This window comes from Ranitomeya imitator, chromosome 3 (genome assembly GCF_032444005.1).
Source record: "Ranitomeya imitator isolate aRanImi1 chromosome 3, aRanImi1.pri, whole genome shotgun sequence".
NCBI classification, from domain to species: Eukaryota; Metazoa; Chordata; class Amphibia; order Anura; family Dendrobatidae; genus Ranitomeya; species Ranitomeya imitator.
In genome coordinates this window covers 758,618,910-758,638,905 of record NC_091284.1, presented here as the reverse complement: position 1 = coordinate 758,638,905, position 19,996 = coordinate 758,618,910, and the positions used below count along the sequence as shown (strand labels likewise).

General features: G+C 45.6%; 1 protein-coding gene across 1 annotated transcript in view; it reads left to right on the top strand.

The window, feature by feature from the left end:
• RXFP2 (relaxin family peptide receptor 2) overlaps window positions 1-19,996 on the top strand; it is a 513,675-nt gene that overhangs the window by 406,365 nt on the left and 87,314 nt on the right. Inside the window, exon 14 of the mRNA XM_069759002.1 lies at window positions 4,791-4,862. Within this exon, the coding sequence (XP_069615103.1) occupies window positions 4,791-4,862 (72 nt within the window). The remainder of the gene's footprint in view (window positions 1-4,790; window positions 4,863-19,996) is intronic.

The following is a 19,996-nucleotide window of genomic DNA, read 5'->3' as shown; positions in this document are numbered from 1 at the left end:
GAATGGAACATCACCATGTACCCCCTGACAACCCCAGCTGGACACAGACATAGATTTCCAATCCAATACTGGGTTATGGACTTGTAGCCATGGCAACCCCAACACGACCACATCATGCAGATTATGCAACACCAAAAAGCGAATATCCTCCTGATGCGCAGGAGCCATGCACATGGTCAGTTGGGTCCAGTATTGAGGCTTATTCTTGGCCAAAGGCGTAGCATCAATTCCTCTCAATGGAATAGGATACTGCAAGGGCTCCAAGAAAAACCCACAGCGCCTAGCAAACTCCAAGTCCATCAAATTCAGGGCAGCGCCTGAATCCACAAATGCCATGACAGAATAGGATGACAAAGAGCAGATCAAAGTAACGGACAAAAGAAATTTCGACTGTACCGTACCAATGGTGGCAGACCTAGCGAACCGCTTAGTGCGCTTAGGACAATCGGAGATGGCATGAGTGGAATCACCACAGTAAAAACACAGCCCATTCCGACGTCTGTGTTCTTGCCGTTCAGCTCTGGTCAAAGTCCTATCACATTGCATAGGCTCAGGTTTATGCTCAGATAATACCGCCAAATGGTGCACAGTTTTACGCTCAGGTAAACGTCGATCGATCTGAATGGCCAAAGACATAGACTCATTCAGACCAGCAGGCATAGGAAATCCCACCATGACATCCTTAAGGGCTTCAGAGAGACCCTTTCTGAAAATTGCTGCCAGCGCACATTCATTCCATTGAGTGAGCACAGACCACTTCCTAAACTTCTGACAATATATCTCTACCTCATCCTGACCCTGACACAGAGCCAGCAAATTTTTCTCTGCCTGATCCACTGAATTAGGTTCATCATAGAGCAATCCGAGCGCCAGAAAAATGCATCAATATCACATAATGCAGGATCTCCTGGCGCAAGGGAAAATGCCCAGTCTTGTGGGTCGCCACATAATAAAGAAATAATGATCTTAACTTGTTGAACTGGGTCACCAGAGGAGCGGGGTTTCAAAGCCAGAAATAGTTTACAATTATTTTTAAAACTCAGAAACTTAGCTCTATCTCCAGAAAACAAATCAGGAATAGGAATTCTAGGTTCTAACATAGAATTCTGAACCACAAAGTCTTGAATATTTTGTACTCTTGCAGTGAGATGATCCACACAAGAAGACAGGCCTTTAATGTCCATCACTACACCTGTGTCCTGAACCACCCAAATGTCTAGGGGAAAAGAAAGACAAAAGACAGTGCAGAGAAAAAAAAAATGGTCTCAGAACTTCTCTTTTCCCTCTATTGAGAAGCATTAGTACTTTGGGCCTCCAGTACTGTTATGAACTGGTGATTTAGAACCACAATGGACCTGGTGGTTAAGAGCACAGAAAATGATCTGATAGTTACTAATAACATAGGACGAGCTCTGAGACGTGGGAACTCTGCTGACCGCAATCCCTAATCCTATCACACCACACTAGAGGTAGCCGTGGAGCGCTCCTGACCAGACCTAGGCGCCTCGGCACAGCCTGAGAAACTAGCTAGCCCTGAAGATAGAAAAATAAGCCTACCTTGCCTCAGAGAAATTCCCCAAAGGAAAAGGCAGCCCCCCACATATAATGACTGTGAGTTAAGATGAAAATACAAACACAGAGATGAAATAGATTTTAGCAAAGTGAGGCCCGACTTACTGAATAGACCGAGGATAGGAAAGATAGCTTTGCGGTCAGCACAAAAACCTACAAACAACCACGCAGAGGGCGCAAAAAGACCCTCCGCACCGACTAACGGTACGGAGGTGCTCCCTCTGCGTCCCAGAGCTTCCAGCAAGCAAGACAAACCAATATAGCAAGCTGGACAGAAAACATAGCAAACAAAAGTAACACAAGCAGAACTTAGCTTATGCAGGTAAGACAGGTCACAAGAACGATCCAGGAGAGAGCAAGACCAATACTGGAACATTGACTGGAGGCTAGGAACAAAGAACTAGGTGGAGTTAAATAGAGCAGCACCTAACGACTTAACCTCGTCACCTGAGGAAGGAAACTCAGAAGCCGCAGCCCCTCTCACATCCACCAGAGGAAGCTCATGGACAGAACCAGGCGAAGTACCACTCATGACCACAAGAGGGAGCTTGACCACAGAATTCACAACATCCCCCCCCCTGCACCCAGGGCTGAGCTGTCTGCCGCCTACTGCAGCTTGGGGGGTGCCTTCTACCAGGGGATCTCCACCTTCCTCCCCTGATACCATGACTGTCAGAGGCTGGGCTGTATTGGGAACATTTAATGTGCCTTGTGCTGTGATCACCGGATACAGAGACACTTCACTGCTTGAATCTGGCATCTGCCCAACAGGCAACAAAGCAGGAGGAGAATGTGAAACAGGAAGAGATACATGGTGCAGAGGAAAAGAAGGAGGTAGAGATGTAAGGTGCGCAGAAGGCAGGACGTGCGGAGGTGAAGAGTGAGGGAGGGGAGCTGATAGAGCAAAAGACGGGTGGTTTTAGAGAAGGGGGAGAGAGAGAAGGAGACAAAGGGTGTGGCGAAAGAGAAGGAGGAGGTGTGGAGTGTGATGTAGAAGGAGGGGGGAGAACAGAGGGAGGAGAGAGAGAAGATGGGAGGTGTGGAAGAGAGAGGAGGAGGAGATAGGTGTGGTGGGGGAGTGAAGAAGGAGGAGAGAAGGAGGGTGAGTGAAGGAGGAAAGAGGTGTGGAGAAGAAGGAGAAGGAGGAGTAGATGTGTAGAGGAGATAGAGAGTGAGAGAGGAGAAGGAGGAGAGAAAGAGTGACAGAGAAAAGGAGGAATGAGAGAAAAAAGATGGAGGAGAAAGACAAGAAGAAAATTCCTTCTTCTTTGATGGCAGATGCAGTCTGAGACTGCATTGTCAGAGCAACAGCTCCATCTCCATATACAAAGGTTGGGCGGGGCACACCACATACTGTGCAAAAACTCCCTATACCATGGAATCTATTGAGAGCATGGGGAGGCGCTGATGGCTTAATACCTTTCCCCATTTTATATACATAAAAATCACTTCCTGGTTTGCTCACATATCTCTCTGTACCACCTAAACGATGTAAGCTCTGCTGCTACTGTATACCATGTACCAGCATTCAGCAATGTAACATCAGCTAACTTCCCTTATTTTCCTTTCTACGTCATGCCATTCTGCAGCTTGAATTCTGCCGTTCTGATGAATTTCACATATTTTATACCTTCTAAAATTCTTCACGTACTTAACACCTTCGTGTTCTACCACTATCTGGTTGGCCGTTTTCTCATCCGGAAGTAAAAGACCCTCCTGTTGCTTGGCCACCTTATTTCCCATTGCAAAAAGAAAAACAAAAAAACACAACAAAAAACTTCAAACAAATGGGTATATAAAATTCTACCACCCCGGTCCGTCATCCTAACTGGTTAGCCGGCACTATGGGAATCTGCAGTAGCCCTCTAAGTTATCACTACCCGTGCCTGGAGCCTGGGACCACCTGCTCGGGACTACCTGTCCCTCCTATGCATGGGAATCCTGCAATAACTTATCGAGCGATTTGACCTCCTGCGGTCTGTTACCCAGCAACCACAAACAGTCACTGTTCCTTGCTTCTCCCGAATGTTACACAAACACAGAACACATATACGGCACACAGCAGACACCTTGATCCCAGGGTTTTGGGTACAGGCTTTGGACTTTTTACACTACCTGGGAATGCGGTGGTGACCACACCTGACCGGCAAGAGGTATAGACCCGGACTGGGCACAGGGGACTTTCAGGTAAGATGATAACATTTTCTTACCTTACTTATGGAGCTGCGCAGTCTCCGTCCCGTGAACCAAGGCCGTGGCCAACACCTCCGTCTCTCCGGTCAGCGGGGTCGCCGTGTGTTTCATCCATGCCTCGCTGGGCGCCATTTGATATGGAAATTTGGGTTGGATAAATCTATCATGTGTGTGCTGCGGCCGTTCCCAATAAGACTGAGTATTTTGAGCGCTCAAGGAATGACACTGCACAACATTGTGTCCATAGCATTCCATCAATACTGACTCTTTATTTCCTGATACATAGTTTTATAATTGCATATAGAAAGGAGTGGTTAGGGGTGGTTAGTTAATTAACATATTGTCTAGCTCCTCTGTTATTGGTTATCTGAATATAAATGGAATATTGTGATTAATGCACATATGACTGCTGATTAAGCAACTAAAATGAAGTTCTCTGCATCTGGGACAAAGTTGAGACATCGCATCAGCACTTAATACATCTGGAGTTCTTCTGCTTTTCGGGTGGAAAACACCGAACAGTCTGTCTGGCTTATATTAGTTTATGTCAGCCATTTTAAGCCATTGATTATAATGTATATAGATATATTTGCGATTATATGAGTATATATGGTTATAGAGGAGTATACATGCAAGTGAGATCTACATGATATAAATATTTCTATCACACTAGCATAGCATTTCTGTTTGAGGCTAGTGATGAGCGAATATACTCGGTTCCTATTTATGACTGCTTGGAGATTTCGTTTTCCTTGCTGTTAGCCAGCATGAGTACATGTGGGGGTTGCCTGGTTGCTAGGGAATCCCCACATGTAATCAAGCTGTCTAGTAGCCGCAAATCATCTAGCTGCGGCAAGGAAAACTAAATCTCCGATCAGTCATAAATACTCGGAGACCACCCGAGCATGCACTGGAAAACCCCAGCAACAAGTATACTCGCTCATCACTAGTTGAGGCGCACATCACCGGAAAGAAGTGCCAAATTCATCAATAATGAATAAATATTAACCTTATGTTATTTTTAGGGCACTGGAAAAAATTGAAATTCCAAATATAAGCACAAGAATGTTTGAGCCAATGAAGAATCTATCTCACATGTAAGTATCTGCAGGAATAGTAAGTAACTATTGCATGTGATAGAACCGTCATGCATTTCCCACCATGAACCTAATTTATCATGTACATTTCTAGTTCTATTCTAAATGACTTCTTTTATATTTTCCATATTGAATCATATCATTAGAGGTAATGAAAAGCTATGGAGATATGGAAATAATTATCCACAACCATGGTAACAAATTCTAGGCTTGTAATTAAATGCGACATCACTGGTGATTACAGGTATCCTCGTTTTCGTGATTTTTTTAGTACAATTATAAGACTGATTCACAACTGTATTTTTGGAGAAATCAAGCAAAAATTGATGCAGACCCAGAGTATGCATGAGATATCTAATCTGTTTTATCAGCATTTGGTATTAAGTCCAAAATTATTATTAACTAGATGGCAGCCCGATTCTAAAGAATCGGGAGTCTAGAATCCATATATACTTTATTTATTCAAATGTAAGAATAATACAATTAATAAATTAGAAAGAACAAAAAATGGCTGCACTCACCAGCTCTTGACAGTTGGGCATAAGCTGGAACTTGATCATCACTGGGATGTAGAGTTCCAGTACGATGATATATTTGTCCATGTATACGGAAACAGTAAGGGCCATGTCCAGGTGGAGGGGATATATTGGCACCCATGGAGGTGAAAGCAAATGAGCTGTTAATACTACGAATATTTTCCATGAGATTCTTACTGAACTCACTCTCCCCTGTCAGCAATCGTTTAAAGACCTCGGGATATTGGGGTATAGGTATATGCACTTTACTCTTGTGACAACACAGAGTAAAATTTTTATCTGCTGGTATCTCAGCATTAAAATGTAATGCTTGACAATGTTCACATAAATAGTTCATAGGACCACAGGAGTGTTCTACTATGGTACTGTCATCATTAGTAAAACCTGTAGGATGTTGAGGTACAGGTTGTGATAACGGAGCATTGGAATGTTTCTGTAAGCCAACATATATAAAGCGTGGACCTGGTAGAGGATCTTCACTGTGCACAGATTCAATCACTGAGGAGTTGGAAGGTGTATCGTGGTCAGAGTTTATTAATATGGAGGTGCAAGCGGTTTTTTTGCGCCACTCACGGCGGGCACCAGCTGCATTTGGTAATGGTTTGTTTGTTGCCTTAGAAGAGTCATGTGTGAAGCATGTCTTATAAGCAGACTTAACAGTGTGCAGGCGACGGCGTTTATCATTTGGAGTGTAAGTAGGACAGTGTTTGCGCTTACGTGCAGATTTACCAACGGTTAAAGGAGCTTCAAGCTGCACACATTCTATGAATGGAGACAAAGAAGCTGTATTGTGGGCAGAATCTATGACTGAGGACGTGGAAATATTATGTTTGCAACGTTGAGAGCGTGCAGCAGCAGCTTTATTACTTAATCGATTAGTTTTGTCCTCAAAAGACTCATTAGTAATGCGTTTATTGCAAGCAGCATTAACAGTGTCCAGGCGCTTATGTTTGTCCTCTGTAGTCTCGTTAGCACGCTGTTTGTGCTTACGTGCGGCATCGGCGGCTTTTCGCTCAGCGTCATTGGTATACTTATTATCAGATCTGATGTTACGTGCGCCATCAGCAGCTTTGGGCTCTGTGTCATTAGTATACTTAACAGTGTCCAGGCGCTTGCATCTCTCCTCTGTACTCTTGTTAGCACGCTGTTTGCGCTTACGTGCGGCATCGGCGGCTTTTCGCTCTGCATCATTACCATACTTTATATCAGACCTGATCTTACGTGCGCCATCAGCAGCTTTGGACTCTGTGTCATTAGTATACTTAACAGTATCCAGGCGCTTGCATCTATCCTCTGTACTCTTGTTAACACGCTGTTTGCGCTTACGTGCAGCATCGACGGCTTTTCGCTCTGCATCATTACCATACTTTATATCAGACCTGATCTTACGTGCGCCATCAGCAGCTTTGGGCTCTGTGTCATTAGTATACTTAACAGTATCCAGGCACTTGCATCTATCCTCTGTACTCTTGTTAACACGCTGTTTGCGCTTACGTCCGCCATCGGCGGCTTTTCGCTCTGCATCATTACCATACTTTATATCAGACCTGATCTTACGTGCGCCATCATAAGCTTTGGACTCTGTGTCATTAGTATACTTAACAGTGTCCATGCGCTTGCATCTATCCTCTGTACTCTTGTTAGCACGCTGTTTGCGCTTACGTGCGGCATCGGCGTCTTTTTGCTCTGCATTATTAGTATACTTTCTATCAGACCTAATCTTACGTGCGCCATCAGCAGCTTTGGGCTCTGTGTCATTAGTATCCTTACTATTAGAGCTCATGTTGGCTAAGCTAAACAGCTTTAAGCGTGGTGGTGGCAAACAACAGGTTAATAAGAGGCAGTGTCAGGTAGTAGGAAAATAGCCAGTTAATAATAGGCAATAGTTCTTTGCAGGAATGCAGATATTAATAAATAGGCAGTTTATACTGCAGAGAAATTGCTGGGCAATAATGGACAATGTCCTTATGTGGCAAATAATAGAGCAATATACCCAATGTGGCAAAGAAGAGGTTAATAAACGGCAGTCTCTCAGTATAACAGTCAGTGAATAATAGGCAGTATATGGAGAAAACACCAAACAAAAGTTCAAAATTGGTGTGAAAATGTCACTGAACCACTTCACAACTAAATATATATAGTTTTGGTAAATGGTATTATCATTTTTTTGACGAAATTCGGCAGGAGCTTGAAGAGCAACGTCACTGGGCCCGCCTCCACGCAGTAGAAACTTGCTGTGAGGTAAAAATTCAAAAATCACACCAAAATGGCGGGCGGAGTGTGTCACAGTACGGCACCTTTCTGATTGGTCGCTCGCAGCAGGCGGCAACCAATCAGACACTGGACACTGTTGACGTCACTTATCTCCGGACATTAGCTCCGGACATTAGCTCCGGACATTAGCTCCGGACATTAGCTCCGGACAAAGCCACGGAAGTTGGCACAAATTGCAGGAAGTAGTATTCTAGGCAATTATATATTAGATAAACACTTAATGAACAGTTGCAATCAAAATGATTCAACCTCGATTGCAAATTATGTTAGAAAAATAGACAAACTTTCTGCTGTTTGCAATAAACAAATAAAGCAAGAACAATATAAACAGCTCAACACAACTACTATAATAAGTGTTTTCTTCAAATTCATCACAAAATGCCAATTTTATTGACTACTGCAGCCTAAGAATTATTTACCCCCTTCATGAAAAGTGTCTTTAGCAGTGATGAGAGAACGAGTATTTCCGGGATTATTCGGCGGGAGCTCGGGTCTCCTTTTAATTTTGGCATTTTTTAGAGCATCAGCATGCAGGAATTGTCTGCCATACACTGTAATGCCGCAGCCATCTTTGATGTGGCATTACAGTGACTGGCTGGCCGCACAGCGTCATCAGGTGTATAAGGCTGCTTTCACACATCAGTTTTTTTGCCATCAGTCACAATTCGTCGAACTTTGAAAAAAAAACGGATCCGTCGCAGATTGTGAAAAACTGATGAGACGGATCCGTTTTTTCACTGGATCCGACTAGCTGATCTGGCTAATTGGATCCTAAAAAAATCAAAGCATGCTCAGTTTAAAAAAACAGATCCGGCGTCATAGGATTCCATTCTAGCAAACGCCAGATGGCACCGGATCCATCACTGTCAGTTTTTTTGACGGACACAAAAAGCGTTCCTTTGTGTGTTGTCTCTGGCCGCTGGACCGACAATTTTCGACGGATCCAGCGAACGACGAATGAAACATGAGGCCATCCGTCGCAATCCGTCGCTAATACATACATTTATTTGCTTGTTACCCTGACGAAGGTGCCATCTGAAATGCGCGTCGGAGCACACGGACGTACCCTCTGCACACTCCCTGGTGCTGCCTGATAGGTAATTGAATGGAACTTTTCATTCAAACTACCCTTACTTTGTATATACTATATACCTCAGCACTATGGCACCTTATTATATGTTACAGGGACTATGCCTTGCTATATACTAAACAGGTTTGCGCCAAATGGCAGCACTATGCTCTGGGAGATATACTCACTTCCCTATGTTTTACTGTCTAAAAGGGGTTAATATTATGCAAGAATGATTCACTTTGTGCTATTGCATTCAATTGGGAATTATTTTCTCTCCTGCCTGTACTTTGGTCCATTGGGCTACTGTCTGTCCTTAGTGATTTTTATGTGTGTTTCATAGTGGTTGTAATATCCTCTTTTAGTGATTAAAAATAAAGTTTATTAGTTCATAATTTCTGGACTGCTTTCGCTTATTATTTTTCTCTTCTTTTTCACCTATGGTAGTTGACGATTAGTTTTGAGTCCTAATTGTTTCATTGCATGTATTATAAACTTCTGTGAAGCACTTGGGGGTTTAAAGTGGTCACCGCACATCTAGGTTAGTTCCATGGGAGGTCTAGTTTCCAAAATGGGGTCACATGTGGGGGAGCTCAAATGTTTAGGCACACAGAGGCTCTCCAAACGCGACATGGTGTCCGCTAACAATTGGAGCTAATTTTTCTTTCAAAAAGTCAAATGGCGCTCCTTCCCTTCCAAGACCGGCCGTGTGCCCAAACAGTGGTTTACCCCCACATGTGAGGTATCACTGTACTCAGGAGAAATTGCCCAATAAATTTTAGGATCCATTTTATCCTGTTGCCCATGTGGAAATGAACAAATTGAGGCTTTTTTTGTGAAAAAAAAGTACTTTTTCATTTTAAGGATCAACTTGTGAAGCACCTGGGGTTCAAAGTGCTCACTATGCATCTAGATAAGTTCCTTGGGGGATCTAGTTTCCAAAATGGGGTCACTTGTGGGGAAGCTCCAATGTTTAGGCACACAGGGGCTCTCCAAACGCGACATGGTGTCCGCTAAAGATTGGAGTCAATTTTTCATTGAAAAAAGTCAAATGGCGCTCCTTCCCTTCCGAGCCCTGTCGTGCGCCCAAACAGTAGTTCCCCGCTACATATGGGGTATCGGCGTACTCAGGACAAATTGTACAATAACTTTTGGTGTCCAGTTTCTCTTGTTACCCTTGGGAAAACTAAAATATTGTTGCTAAAAGATCATTTTTGTGACTAAAAAGTTAAATGTTCATTTTTTCCTTCCATGTTGCTTCTGCTGCTGTGAAGCACCTGAAGGGTTAATAAACTTCTTGAATGTGGTTTTGAGCACCTTGAGGGGTGCAATTTTTAGAATGGTGTCACTTTTGGGTATTTTCAGCCATATGGACCCCTCAAACTGACTTCAAATGTGAGATGGTCCCTAAAAAAATGGTTTTGTAAATTTTGCTGTAAAAATGAGAAATTGCTGGTCAACTTTTAACCCTTATAACTTCCTAGCAAAACAATTTTGTTTCCAAAATTGCACAGATGTAAAGTAGACATGTGGGTAATGTTATTTATTAACTATTTTGTGTCACATAACTCTCTCGTTTAACAGAATAAAAATTCAAAATTTGAAAATTGCGAAATTTTCTAAATTTTAGCCAAATTTCCATTTTTTTAACAAATAAACACAAAAATTATCGACCTAAATTTACCACTAACATGAAGCCCAATATGTCACAAAAAACATTCTCAGAACCGCTAGGATTCGTTGAAGCGTTCCTGAGTTACCGTATATACTCGAGTATAAGCCGACCCGAGTATAAGCCGACCCCCCTAATTTTGCCACAAAAAACTGGGAAAACTTATTGACTCGAGTATAAGCCTAGGGTGGAAAATGCAGCAGCTACCGGTGAATTTCAAAAATAAAAATAGATGCTCCATACCGTTCATTATTGCCCCATAGCTGTGCCATATAGTGCTCTGCACCGTTCATTCTTGCCCCATAACTGTGCCATATAATGCTCTGCACCATTCTTTCTTGCCCCATAGCTGTGCCATATAGTGCTTTGCACCGTTCATTCTTGCCCCATAACTGTGCCATATAGTGCTCGGCACCGTTCATTTTTGCCCCATAACTGTGCCATATAGTGCTCTGCACCGTTCTTTCTTGCCCCATAGCTGTTCCATATAGTGCTCTGCACCATTCATTATTGCCCCATAGCTGTGCCATATAGTGCTCTGCACCATTCATTCTTGCCCCATAGCTGTGCCATATAGTGCTCTGCACCGTTCATATTTCCCCATAGCTGTGCCATATAGTGCTCTGCACCGTTCATTATTGCCCTATAACTGTGCCATATAGTGCTCTGCACCGTTCTTTCTTGCCCCATAGGTGTGCCATATAGTGCTCTGCACCATTCATTCTTGCCCCATAACTGCCATATAGTGCTCTGCACCGTTCTTTCTTGCCCCATAGCTGTGGTGCCATATAGTGCCCTGCACCATTTTTTCTTGCCCCATAGCTGTGCCATATAGTGCTCTGCACCGTTCTTTCTTGCCCCATAGCTGTGCCATATAGTGCTCTGCACCATTCATTCTTGCCCCATAGCTGTGCCATATAGTGCTCTGCACCGTTCATTCTTGCCCCATAGCTGTGCCATATAGTGCTCTGTACCGTTCATATTTCCCCTTAGCTGTGCCATATAGTGCACTGCACCGTTCATTATTGCCCCATAACTGTGCCATATAGTGCTCTGCACCGTTCTTTCTTGCCCCATAGCTGTGCCATATAGTGCTCTGCACCATTCATTCTTGCCCCATAGCTGCCATATAGTGCTCTGCACCGTTCTTTCTTGCCCCATAGCTGTGCCATATAGTGCTCTGCACCGTTTTTTCTTGCCCCATAGCTGTGCCATATAGTGCTCTGCACCGTTCATTTTTGCCCCATAGATCCTCCATATAAATCTGTGCCATTGCTGCTGCTGCTGCTGCAATAATAAAAAAAAAAAAAGCCATACTCACCTCTCTTGATTGCAGCTCCCGGCGTCTCGTTCCGGCGTCTCTCTGCAATGACTGATCAGGCAGAGGGCGCCGCGCACACTATATGCGTCATCGCACCCTCTGACCTGCACAGTCAGAATGCAGATAGACGATGGAGCGGCGCCCGGCGGCTGGAACGGGGACAGATGAATATAAAATACTTACCTAGTCCTGCCGCTCCTGACGCTGCCCCTGCCTGTCACACTGTCCCCGGGTGCCGCAGATCTTCCTGTCAGCGGTCACTGGCACCGCTCAGAAAGAATGAATATGTGGCTCCACCCCTATGGCTGTGGAGTCCATATTCATGAGTTTAATGAGCGGTCCCACGTGACCGCTGAAGAGGGGAAGAGCTGCAGCACCCGGAGACCGTGGGACGGGCAGGGGGAACGTCAGGAGCGCCAGGACTAGGTGAGTATGCCTCAGCGCTCTCTCCCCCTCACCCGCCGACCCTGCCACCCACCGTGACTCGAGTATAAGCTGAGAGGGGCACTTTCAGCCCAAAAATTTGTGCTGAAAATCTCGGCTTATACTCGAGTATATACGGTATTACCTCATAAAGGGACACTGGTCAGAATTGCAAAAAATAGGCCAGGTCATTAAGGTCAAAATAGGCTGGGTCATGAAGGGGTTAAAAAAGGCTGTGGTCTCCAAATCCTTGCTTTTCAGGCATACTGATCACCTAAAATTAATCCATTTGTATTGAACTTTTAAAATATTTCAGTAGTCCATTTAAAATGGGCAAGGCAAGGGGCAAGGGATGGGGAAGTGGACGTGATGCTGATGGTGCATGCAGAGGACAAGGCCGTGGCCAAGCTGAAAGTGGGCCACAACAAAGACCCAAATCTTCTCGCTTGACCTTCCTGTCCCAGTTTCTAGGCAACCGCAGCACACCACTATTGAAGCCAGAGCAGTGTGAAATGGTTGTTGGTTGGATAGTGGATAATGCATTCAGTCACTTAGCCACCACCACCACATCTTCCACACGGTCAAGTCTGAGTAGCCGTGAGTGTGGACAGCGTATTACTAACCCTGATCCTCCTTCCTACCACCATGCCGAGTGCCCTGAGACAACTGATCCCACACTTGGACACTCCGAAGAGCTGTTCAGTTTTCCCTTTAAAGATTCCGGACTCTCGGCCGGTCAACTTGAATTGGGGCCAGATGAGATCGCATGTAGCTATGCCCAAAGATTTGAAAAGCCACAGTCACACGAAGGCAATGCTGGAAACGTCTCACAAGCGGTGGACGATGTTGAGACACAATTGCCAGAAAGTAAAGAGGAGGAGCAGGGTGCAGATGTGGAAGACGTGGTGGTGGATGACATAGGAACTGACCCATCCTGGCAGGAAGACATGCAGAGCATGGACAGCAGCACACATGGGGAAGGAGGCATATCACCCCAACAGGCAGGAAGAAGCAGTGTGGTGGCCGCAGACAGAAGGCATGCATCCGTTCCTCATAACACCAACATAACGGAAGTGGCCATTCCAAGTGTTAGATCTTCCTGAGTCTGGTTATTTTTTAAAGACTCTGACGATAACCCCAAACAGGCCACTTGCAGCACTTGCAGTGTCCACATCAACAGGGGTAGCAAAACTACTAGCCTGACCACCACCAGCATGATCAGGCACATGGCAGCAAAGCACCCGACTTTGTGGGCTGAACTCCAGGCTCCAGGAACACTGTCTGCAGGTGACACCACTGCTTCTTCCACTGTTTTGCGTAGAAGCTAATCCACTGTCCATGGTGCATGTGAAGATGCTTCGTGCTCTGCACCTGTTGTTGCCCACAGTCAATTAGCACCATCAAGCCCATCCATGTCCTTGTCCCAGTGCAGCCTTCAGTTGTCTATCCCCCAGTCATTGGAACACAAGCGGAAATACCCAGCCAATGCCCCACAGGCCACAGTACTAAAGTCTAATATTTTTTGTCTGCTTGCGCTCGAAATGTTGCCTTTTAGGCTTATTGAGACGAAAGCTTTCCTTTCTGCAACCTGATGGAGGTGGCAGTCCTAAGGTTCTCGGTCCCCAGTCGTAACTATTTCTCCCAGTTTGCCGTAACGGCATTACACCAGCACGTATCCCGCAACATTACCCTGCCAATCAACAATGCTGTTACTGGGAAAGTCCACCGAACCATGGACACGTGGACAAGCGCTTGTTGGCAGGGACAGTACATCTCACTGTCGGCACACTGGGTTAACATAGTGGAAGCCGGGACCCAGTCAGACCTTGAGATGGAACACATTCTCCCCACGCCGAAAATTGCGGGCCCTACATCAATAAGGGTTGGCCCCACAGTCTACAGCTCCTGCACCTCCTCCTTCTCGTCAGCCTCCATCTCCATGAGCACATCAGTCAGAAGCTGGAAGCACAGCAGCACTGCCTCAGCCAAGCGCCAACAGGCTGTGCTGAAGTTAGTCTGCTTAGGTGACAGTCCGCACAATGCTGAAGAGCTGTGGACAGCGCTGAAAGATCAGTCAGATTTTTGGATGACACCACTGAACCTACAGCCAGGCATGGTCATGTGTGACAATGGCCGGAGCCTGGTGCTGGCTCTGAGGCAAGGTGAGCTCGCACACGTACCTTGCCTGGCCCATGTGCTTAACCTCGTTGTTCAACATTTTTTTCAAAAGCTACCCGAGCTGCTGGATCTGCTAGTGAAAGTACACCACCTGTCTGGCCAGTTTAGAAACTCAGCTACAGCTTCAGCCACCCTTGCCGTGTTTCAGCAGCATTTGCAGCTTCCGACTCACCGACTGGTGTGCGATGTCTCCACGCATTGGAACGCTACAGTGCATATGTTGGAAAGGATTTGTGAGCAGAAGAGGGCAGTTGTTGACTACCAGCATCAACATGGCCGTTGTTATTCAGTTCAGACTTCACACATAAGACCTCAGGAGTGGACATGGATGTCCGACATATGTACCATCCTCCAAAACTTTGAGGACTGTACCAAGATGGTGAGCGGCGATGACGCCATAATTAGAGTCACCTGTTGTGAATTCTGTGGCAGAGCTCCCTCTTGTGGTCACAAGTGGTACTTCGGCTGATTCTCTCTGTGATCTTCCGTTGGTGGAGAAAAGTGGTACTGCGGCTTCTGAGTTTCCTTCCTCAGGTGATATGGTGAAGTCGTTAGGTGCTACCCTATTTAACTCCACCTGGTGCTTGGATCCTTGCTTCCAGTCAATGTTCTAGTGTTGGACCTGTTTCCTCCTGGAGTGTTCCTGTGGCCTGCTGATCTGCATAGCTAAGTTCCTCTTTGCTATTTGCTGTTTTTTCTATTCCAGCTTGTCTATTTGTTTTTTCTGCTAGCTGGAAGCTCTGGGACGCAGAGGGTGTACCTCCGTGCCGTTAGTTCGGTACGGAGGGTCTTTTTGCCCCCTTTGCGTGGATTTTGTAGGGTTTTGTGTTGACCGCAAAGTTGCCTTTTCTATCCTCGCTCTGTTCAGGAAGTTGGGCCTCACTTTGCTAAATCTATTTCATCTCTACGTTTGTCTTTTCATCTTAACTCACAGGCATTATATGTGGGGGCTGCCTTTTCCTTTTGGGTATTTCTCTGAGGCAAGGTAGGCTTATTTTCCATCTTCAGGCTAGCTAGTTTCTCAGGCCGTGCCGAGTTGCAGAGGCAGCGTTAGGCGCAATCCACGGCTGCCTCTAGTTGTGTTGGAGAGGATTAGGGATTGCGGTCAACAGAGTTCCCACGTCTCAGAGCTCGTTCTTATTTTTTTGGGTTATTGCCAGGTCACTGTATGTGTACTGACCTCTATGTCCATTGTGGTACTGAATTACCAGCCATAACAGTACTGGAAGCCAAAAGTACTAATGATTCTCAATAGAGGGAAAAAAGAAGTTCTGAGACCATTTTTTTTTTCTTTGCACTGTGTTTTTTTTTTTTTTTTTTTTTGCCCTAGACATTTGGGTGGTTCAGGACACAGGTGTAGCAATGGACATTAAAGGTCTGTCATCATGTGTGGATCAGCTCACGGCAAGAGTACAAAATATTCAAGACTTTGTGGTTCAGAATTCTATGTTAGAACCGAGAATTCCTATTCCTGATTTGTTTTTTGGAGATAGAACCAAATTTCTGAGTTTCAAAAATAATTGCAAACTATTTCTGGCTTTGAAACCTCGTTCCTCTGGTGACCCAGGTCAAAAAGTTAGGATCGTTATTTCTTTTTTGCGTGGCGACCCTCAGGACTGGGCATTTTCTCTTGCGTCAGGAGATCCTGCATTAAGTAATATCGATGCGTTTTTGCTGGCTCTGTGTCAGGGTCAGGATGAAATAGAGGTATACTGTCAGAAATTTAGAAAGTGGTCCGTACTCACTCAGTGGAATGAAGGTGCGCTCGCAGCTATTTTCAGAAAAGGTCTCTCTGAAGCCCTTAAGGATGTCATGGTGGGATTTCCTATGCCTGCTGGTCTGAATGAGTCTATGTCTTTGGCCATTCAGATCGGTCGACGCTTGCGCGAGCGTAAATCTGTGCACCATTTGGCGGTAGTACCTGAGCTTAGACCTGAGCCTATGCAGTGCGATAGGACTTTGACCAGAGTTGAACGACAAGAACACAGACGTCTGAATGGGCTGTGTTTCTACTGTGGTGATTCCACTCATGCTATCTCTGATTGTCCTAAGCGCACTAAGCGGTTCGCTAGGTCTGCCACCATTGGTACGGTACAGTCAAAATTTCTTCTGTCCGTTACCTTGATCTGCTCTTTGTCATCGTATTCTGTCATGGCATTTGTGGACTCAGGCGCTGCTTTGAATTTGATGGACTTGGAGTATGCTAGGCGTTGTGGGTTTGTCTTGGAGCCCTTGCAGTGTCCTATTCCATTGAGAGGAATTGATGCTACACCTTTGGCCAAGAATAAGCCTCAGTACTGGACCCAGCTGACCATGTGCATGGCTCCTGCACATCAGGAGGTTATTTGCTTTCTGGTGTTGCATAATCTGCATGATGTTGTCGTGTTGGGGTTGCCATGGCTACAAGTCCATAATCCAGTATTAGATTGGAAATCCATGTCTGTGTCCAGCTGGGGTTGTCAGGGGGTACATGGTGATGTCCCATTTCTGACTATTTCGTCATCCACCCCTTCCAAGGTTCCTGAGGTTTTGTCTGATTACCGGGATCTATTTGATGAGCCCAAGTCCGATACCCTACCTCCGCATAGGGATTGTGATTGTGCTATCGATTTGATTCCTGGTAGTAAATTCCCAAAAGGTCGACTGTTTAATTTATCTGTGCCTGAGCACGCCGCTATGCGGAGTTATGTGAAGGAGTCTTTGGAGAAGGGGCATATTCGCCCGTCATCGTCGCCATTGGGAGCAGGGTTCTTTTTTGTAGCCAAGAAGGATGGTTCACTGAGACCTTGTATAGATTACCGCCTTCTGAATAAGATCACGGTTAAATTTCAGTACCCCTTGCCATTGTTTTCTGATTTGTTTGCTCGGATTAAGGGGGCTAGTTGGTTCACCAAGATATATCTTCGTGGTGCGTATAATCTTGTGCGTATTAAGCGAGGCGATGAGTGGAAAACTGCATTTAATACGCCCGAGGGCCATTTTGAGTATCTTGTAATGCCATTCGGACTTGCCAATGCTCCATCAGTGTTTCAGTCCTTTATGCATGACATCTTCCGAGAGTACCTGGATAAATTCCTGATTGTGTACTTAGATGACATTTTGATCTTCTCGGATGATTGGGAGTCTCATGTGAAGCAGGTCAGAATGGTGTTTCAGGTCCTGCGTGCTAATTCTTTGTTTGTAAAGGGATCAAAGTGTCTCTTTGGTGTTCAGAAGGTTTCATTTTTGAGGTTCATTTTTTCCCCTTCTACTATCGAGATGGACCCTGTTAAGGTCCAAGCCATCCATAATTGGACTCAGCCGACATCTCTGAAAAGTCTGCAAAAGTTCCTGGGCTTTGCTAATTTTTATCGTCGCTTCATCTGCAATTTTTCTAGTATTGCTAAACCATTGACCGATTTGACCAAGAAAGGTGCTGATGTGGTCAATTGGTCTTCTGCTGCTGTGGAAGCTTTTCAAGAGTTGAAGCGTCGTTTTTCTTCTGCCCCTGTGTTGTGTCAGCCAGATGTTTCGCTTCCGTTCCAGGTCGAGGTTGATGCTTCTGAGATTGGAGCAGGGGCTGTTTTGTCGCAGAGAAGTTCTCATTGCTCGGTGATGAAACCATCTGCCTTCTTTTCCAGGAAGTTTTCGCCTGCTGAGCGAAATTATGATGTGGGCAATCGAGAGTTGCTGGCCATGAAGTGGGCATTCGAGGAGTGGCGTCATTGGCTTGAAGGAGCTAAGCATCGCGTGGTGGTCTTGACTGATCATAAGAACTTGACTTATCTCGAGTCCGCCAAGCGGTTGAATCCTAGACAAGCTCGTTGGTCGTTGTTTTTTGCCCGTTTCGACTTTGTTATTTCATACCTTCCGGGCTCTAAAAATGTGAAGGCGGATGCTCTGTCTAGGAGTTTTGTGCCCGACTCTCCGGGTGTATCTGAGCCGGCGGGTATCCTCAAAGAGGGAGTAATTGTGTCTGCCATCTCCCCTGATTTGCGGCGGGTGCTGCAGAAATTTCAGGCTAATAAACCTGATCGTTGCCCAGCGGAGAGACTGTTTGTCCCTGATAGGTGGACGAATAAAGTCATCTCTGAGGTTCATTGTTCGGTGTTGGCTGGTCATCCTGGAATCTTTGGTACCAGAGAGTTAGTGGCTAGATCCTTTTGGTGGCCATCTCTGTCGCGGGATGTGCGTAATTTTGTGCAGTCCTGTGGGATTTGTGCTCGGGCTAAGCCCTGCTGTTCTCGTGCCAGTGGGTTGCTTTTACCCTTGCCGGTCCCGAAGAGGCCTTGGACACATATCTCTATGGATTTTATTTCAGATCTTCCCGTCTCTCAAAAGATGTCAGTCATTTGGGTGGTCTGTGATTGCTTCTCTAAGATGGTCCATTTGGTACCCTTGTCTAAATTGCCTTCCTCCTCTGATTTGGTGCCATTGTTTTTCCAGCATGTGGTTCGTTTACATGGCATTCCAGAGAATATCGTTTCTGACAGAGGTTCCCAGTTTGTTTCGAGGTTTTGGCGAGCCTTTTGTGGTAGGATGGGCATTGACTTGTCTTTTTCCTCGGCTTTCCATACTCAGACTAATGGCCTGACCGAACGAACCAATCAGACCTTGGAGACATATCTGAGATGCTTTGTTTCTGCTGATCAGGAGGACTGGGTGTCCTTTTTGCCTTTGGCTGAGTTCGCCCTTAATAATCGGGCCAGCTCGGCTACCTTGGTTTCACCGTTTTTCTGCAACTCTGGGTTCCATCCTCGTTTCTCTTCAGGGCAGGTTGAGTCTTCGGACTGTCCTGGTGTGGATACTGTGGTGGACAGGTTGCAGCAGATTTGGACTCATGTAGTGGACAATTTGACCTTGTCCCAGGAGAAGGCTCAACGTTTCGCTAATCGCAGACGCTGTGTGGGTCCCCGACTTCGGGTTGGGGACTTGGTTTGGTTATCTTCTCGTCATATTCCTATGAAGGTCTCCTCTCCTAAGTTTAAACCTCGTTTTATTGGTCCGTATAGGATTTCTGAGGTCCTTAATCCTGTGTCTTTTCGTCTGACCCTTCCAGATTCTTTTTCCATACATAACGTATTCCATAGGTCATTGTTACGGAGATACGTGGCACCCGTGGTTCCATCTGTGGATCCTCCTGCCCCGGTTTTGGTGGAGGGGGAGTTGGAGTATATTGTGGAGAAGATTTTGGATTCTCATGTTTCTAGACGGAAACTCCAGTATCTGGTTAAGTGGAAGGGTTATGCTCAGGAAGATAATTCCTGGGTCTTTGCCTCTGATGTCCATGCTCCCGATCTTGTTCGTGCCTTTCATATGGCTCATCCTGGTCGTCCTGGGAGCTCTGGTGAGGGTTCGGTGACCCCTCCTCAAGGGGGGGGTACTGTTGTGAATTCTGTGGCAGAGCTCCCTCTTGTGGTCACAAGTGGTACTTTGGCTGATTCTCTCTGTGATCTTCCGTTGGTGGAGAAAAGTGGTACTGCGGCTTCTGAGTTTCCTTCCTCAGGTGATATGGTGAAGTCATTAGGTACTACCCTATTTAACTCCACCTGGTGCTTGGATCTTTGCTTCCAGTCAATGGTCTAGTGTTTGACCTGTTTCCTCCTGGAGTGTTCCTGTGGCCTGCTGATCTGCATAGCTAAGTTCCTCTTTGCTATTTGTTTGCTGTTTTTTCTATTCCAG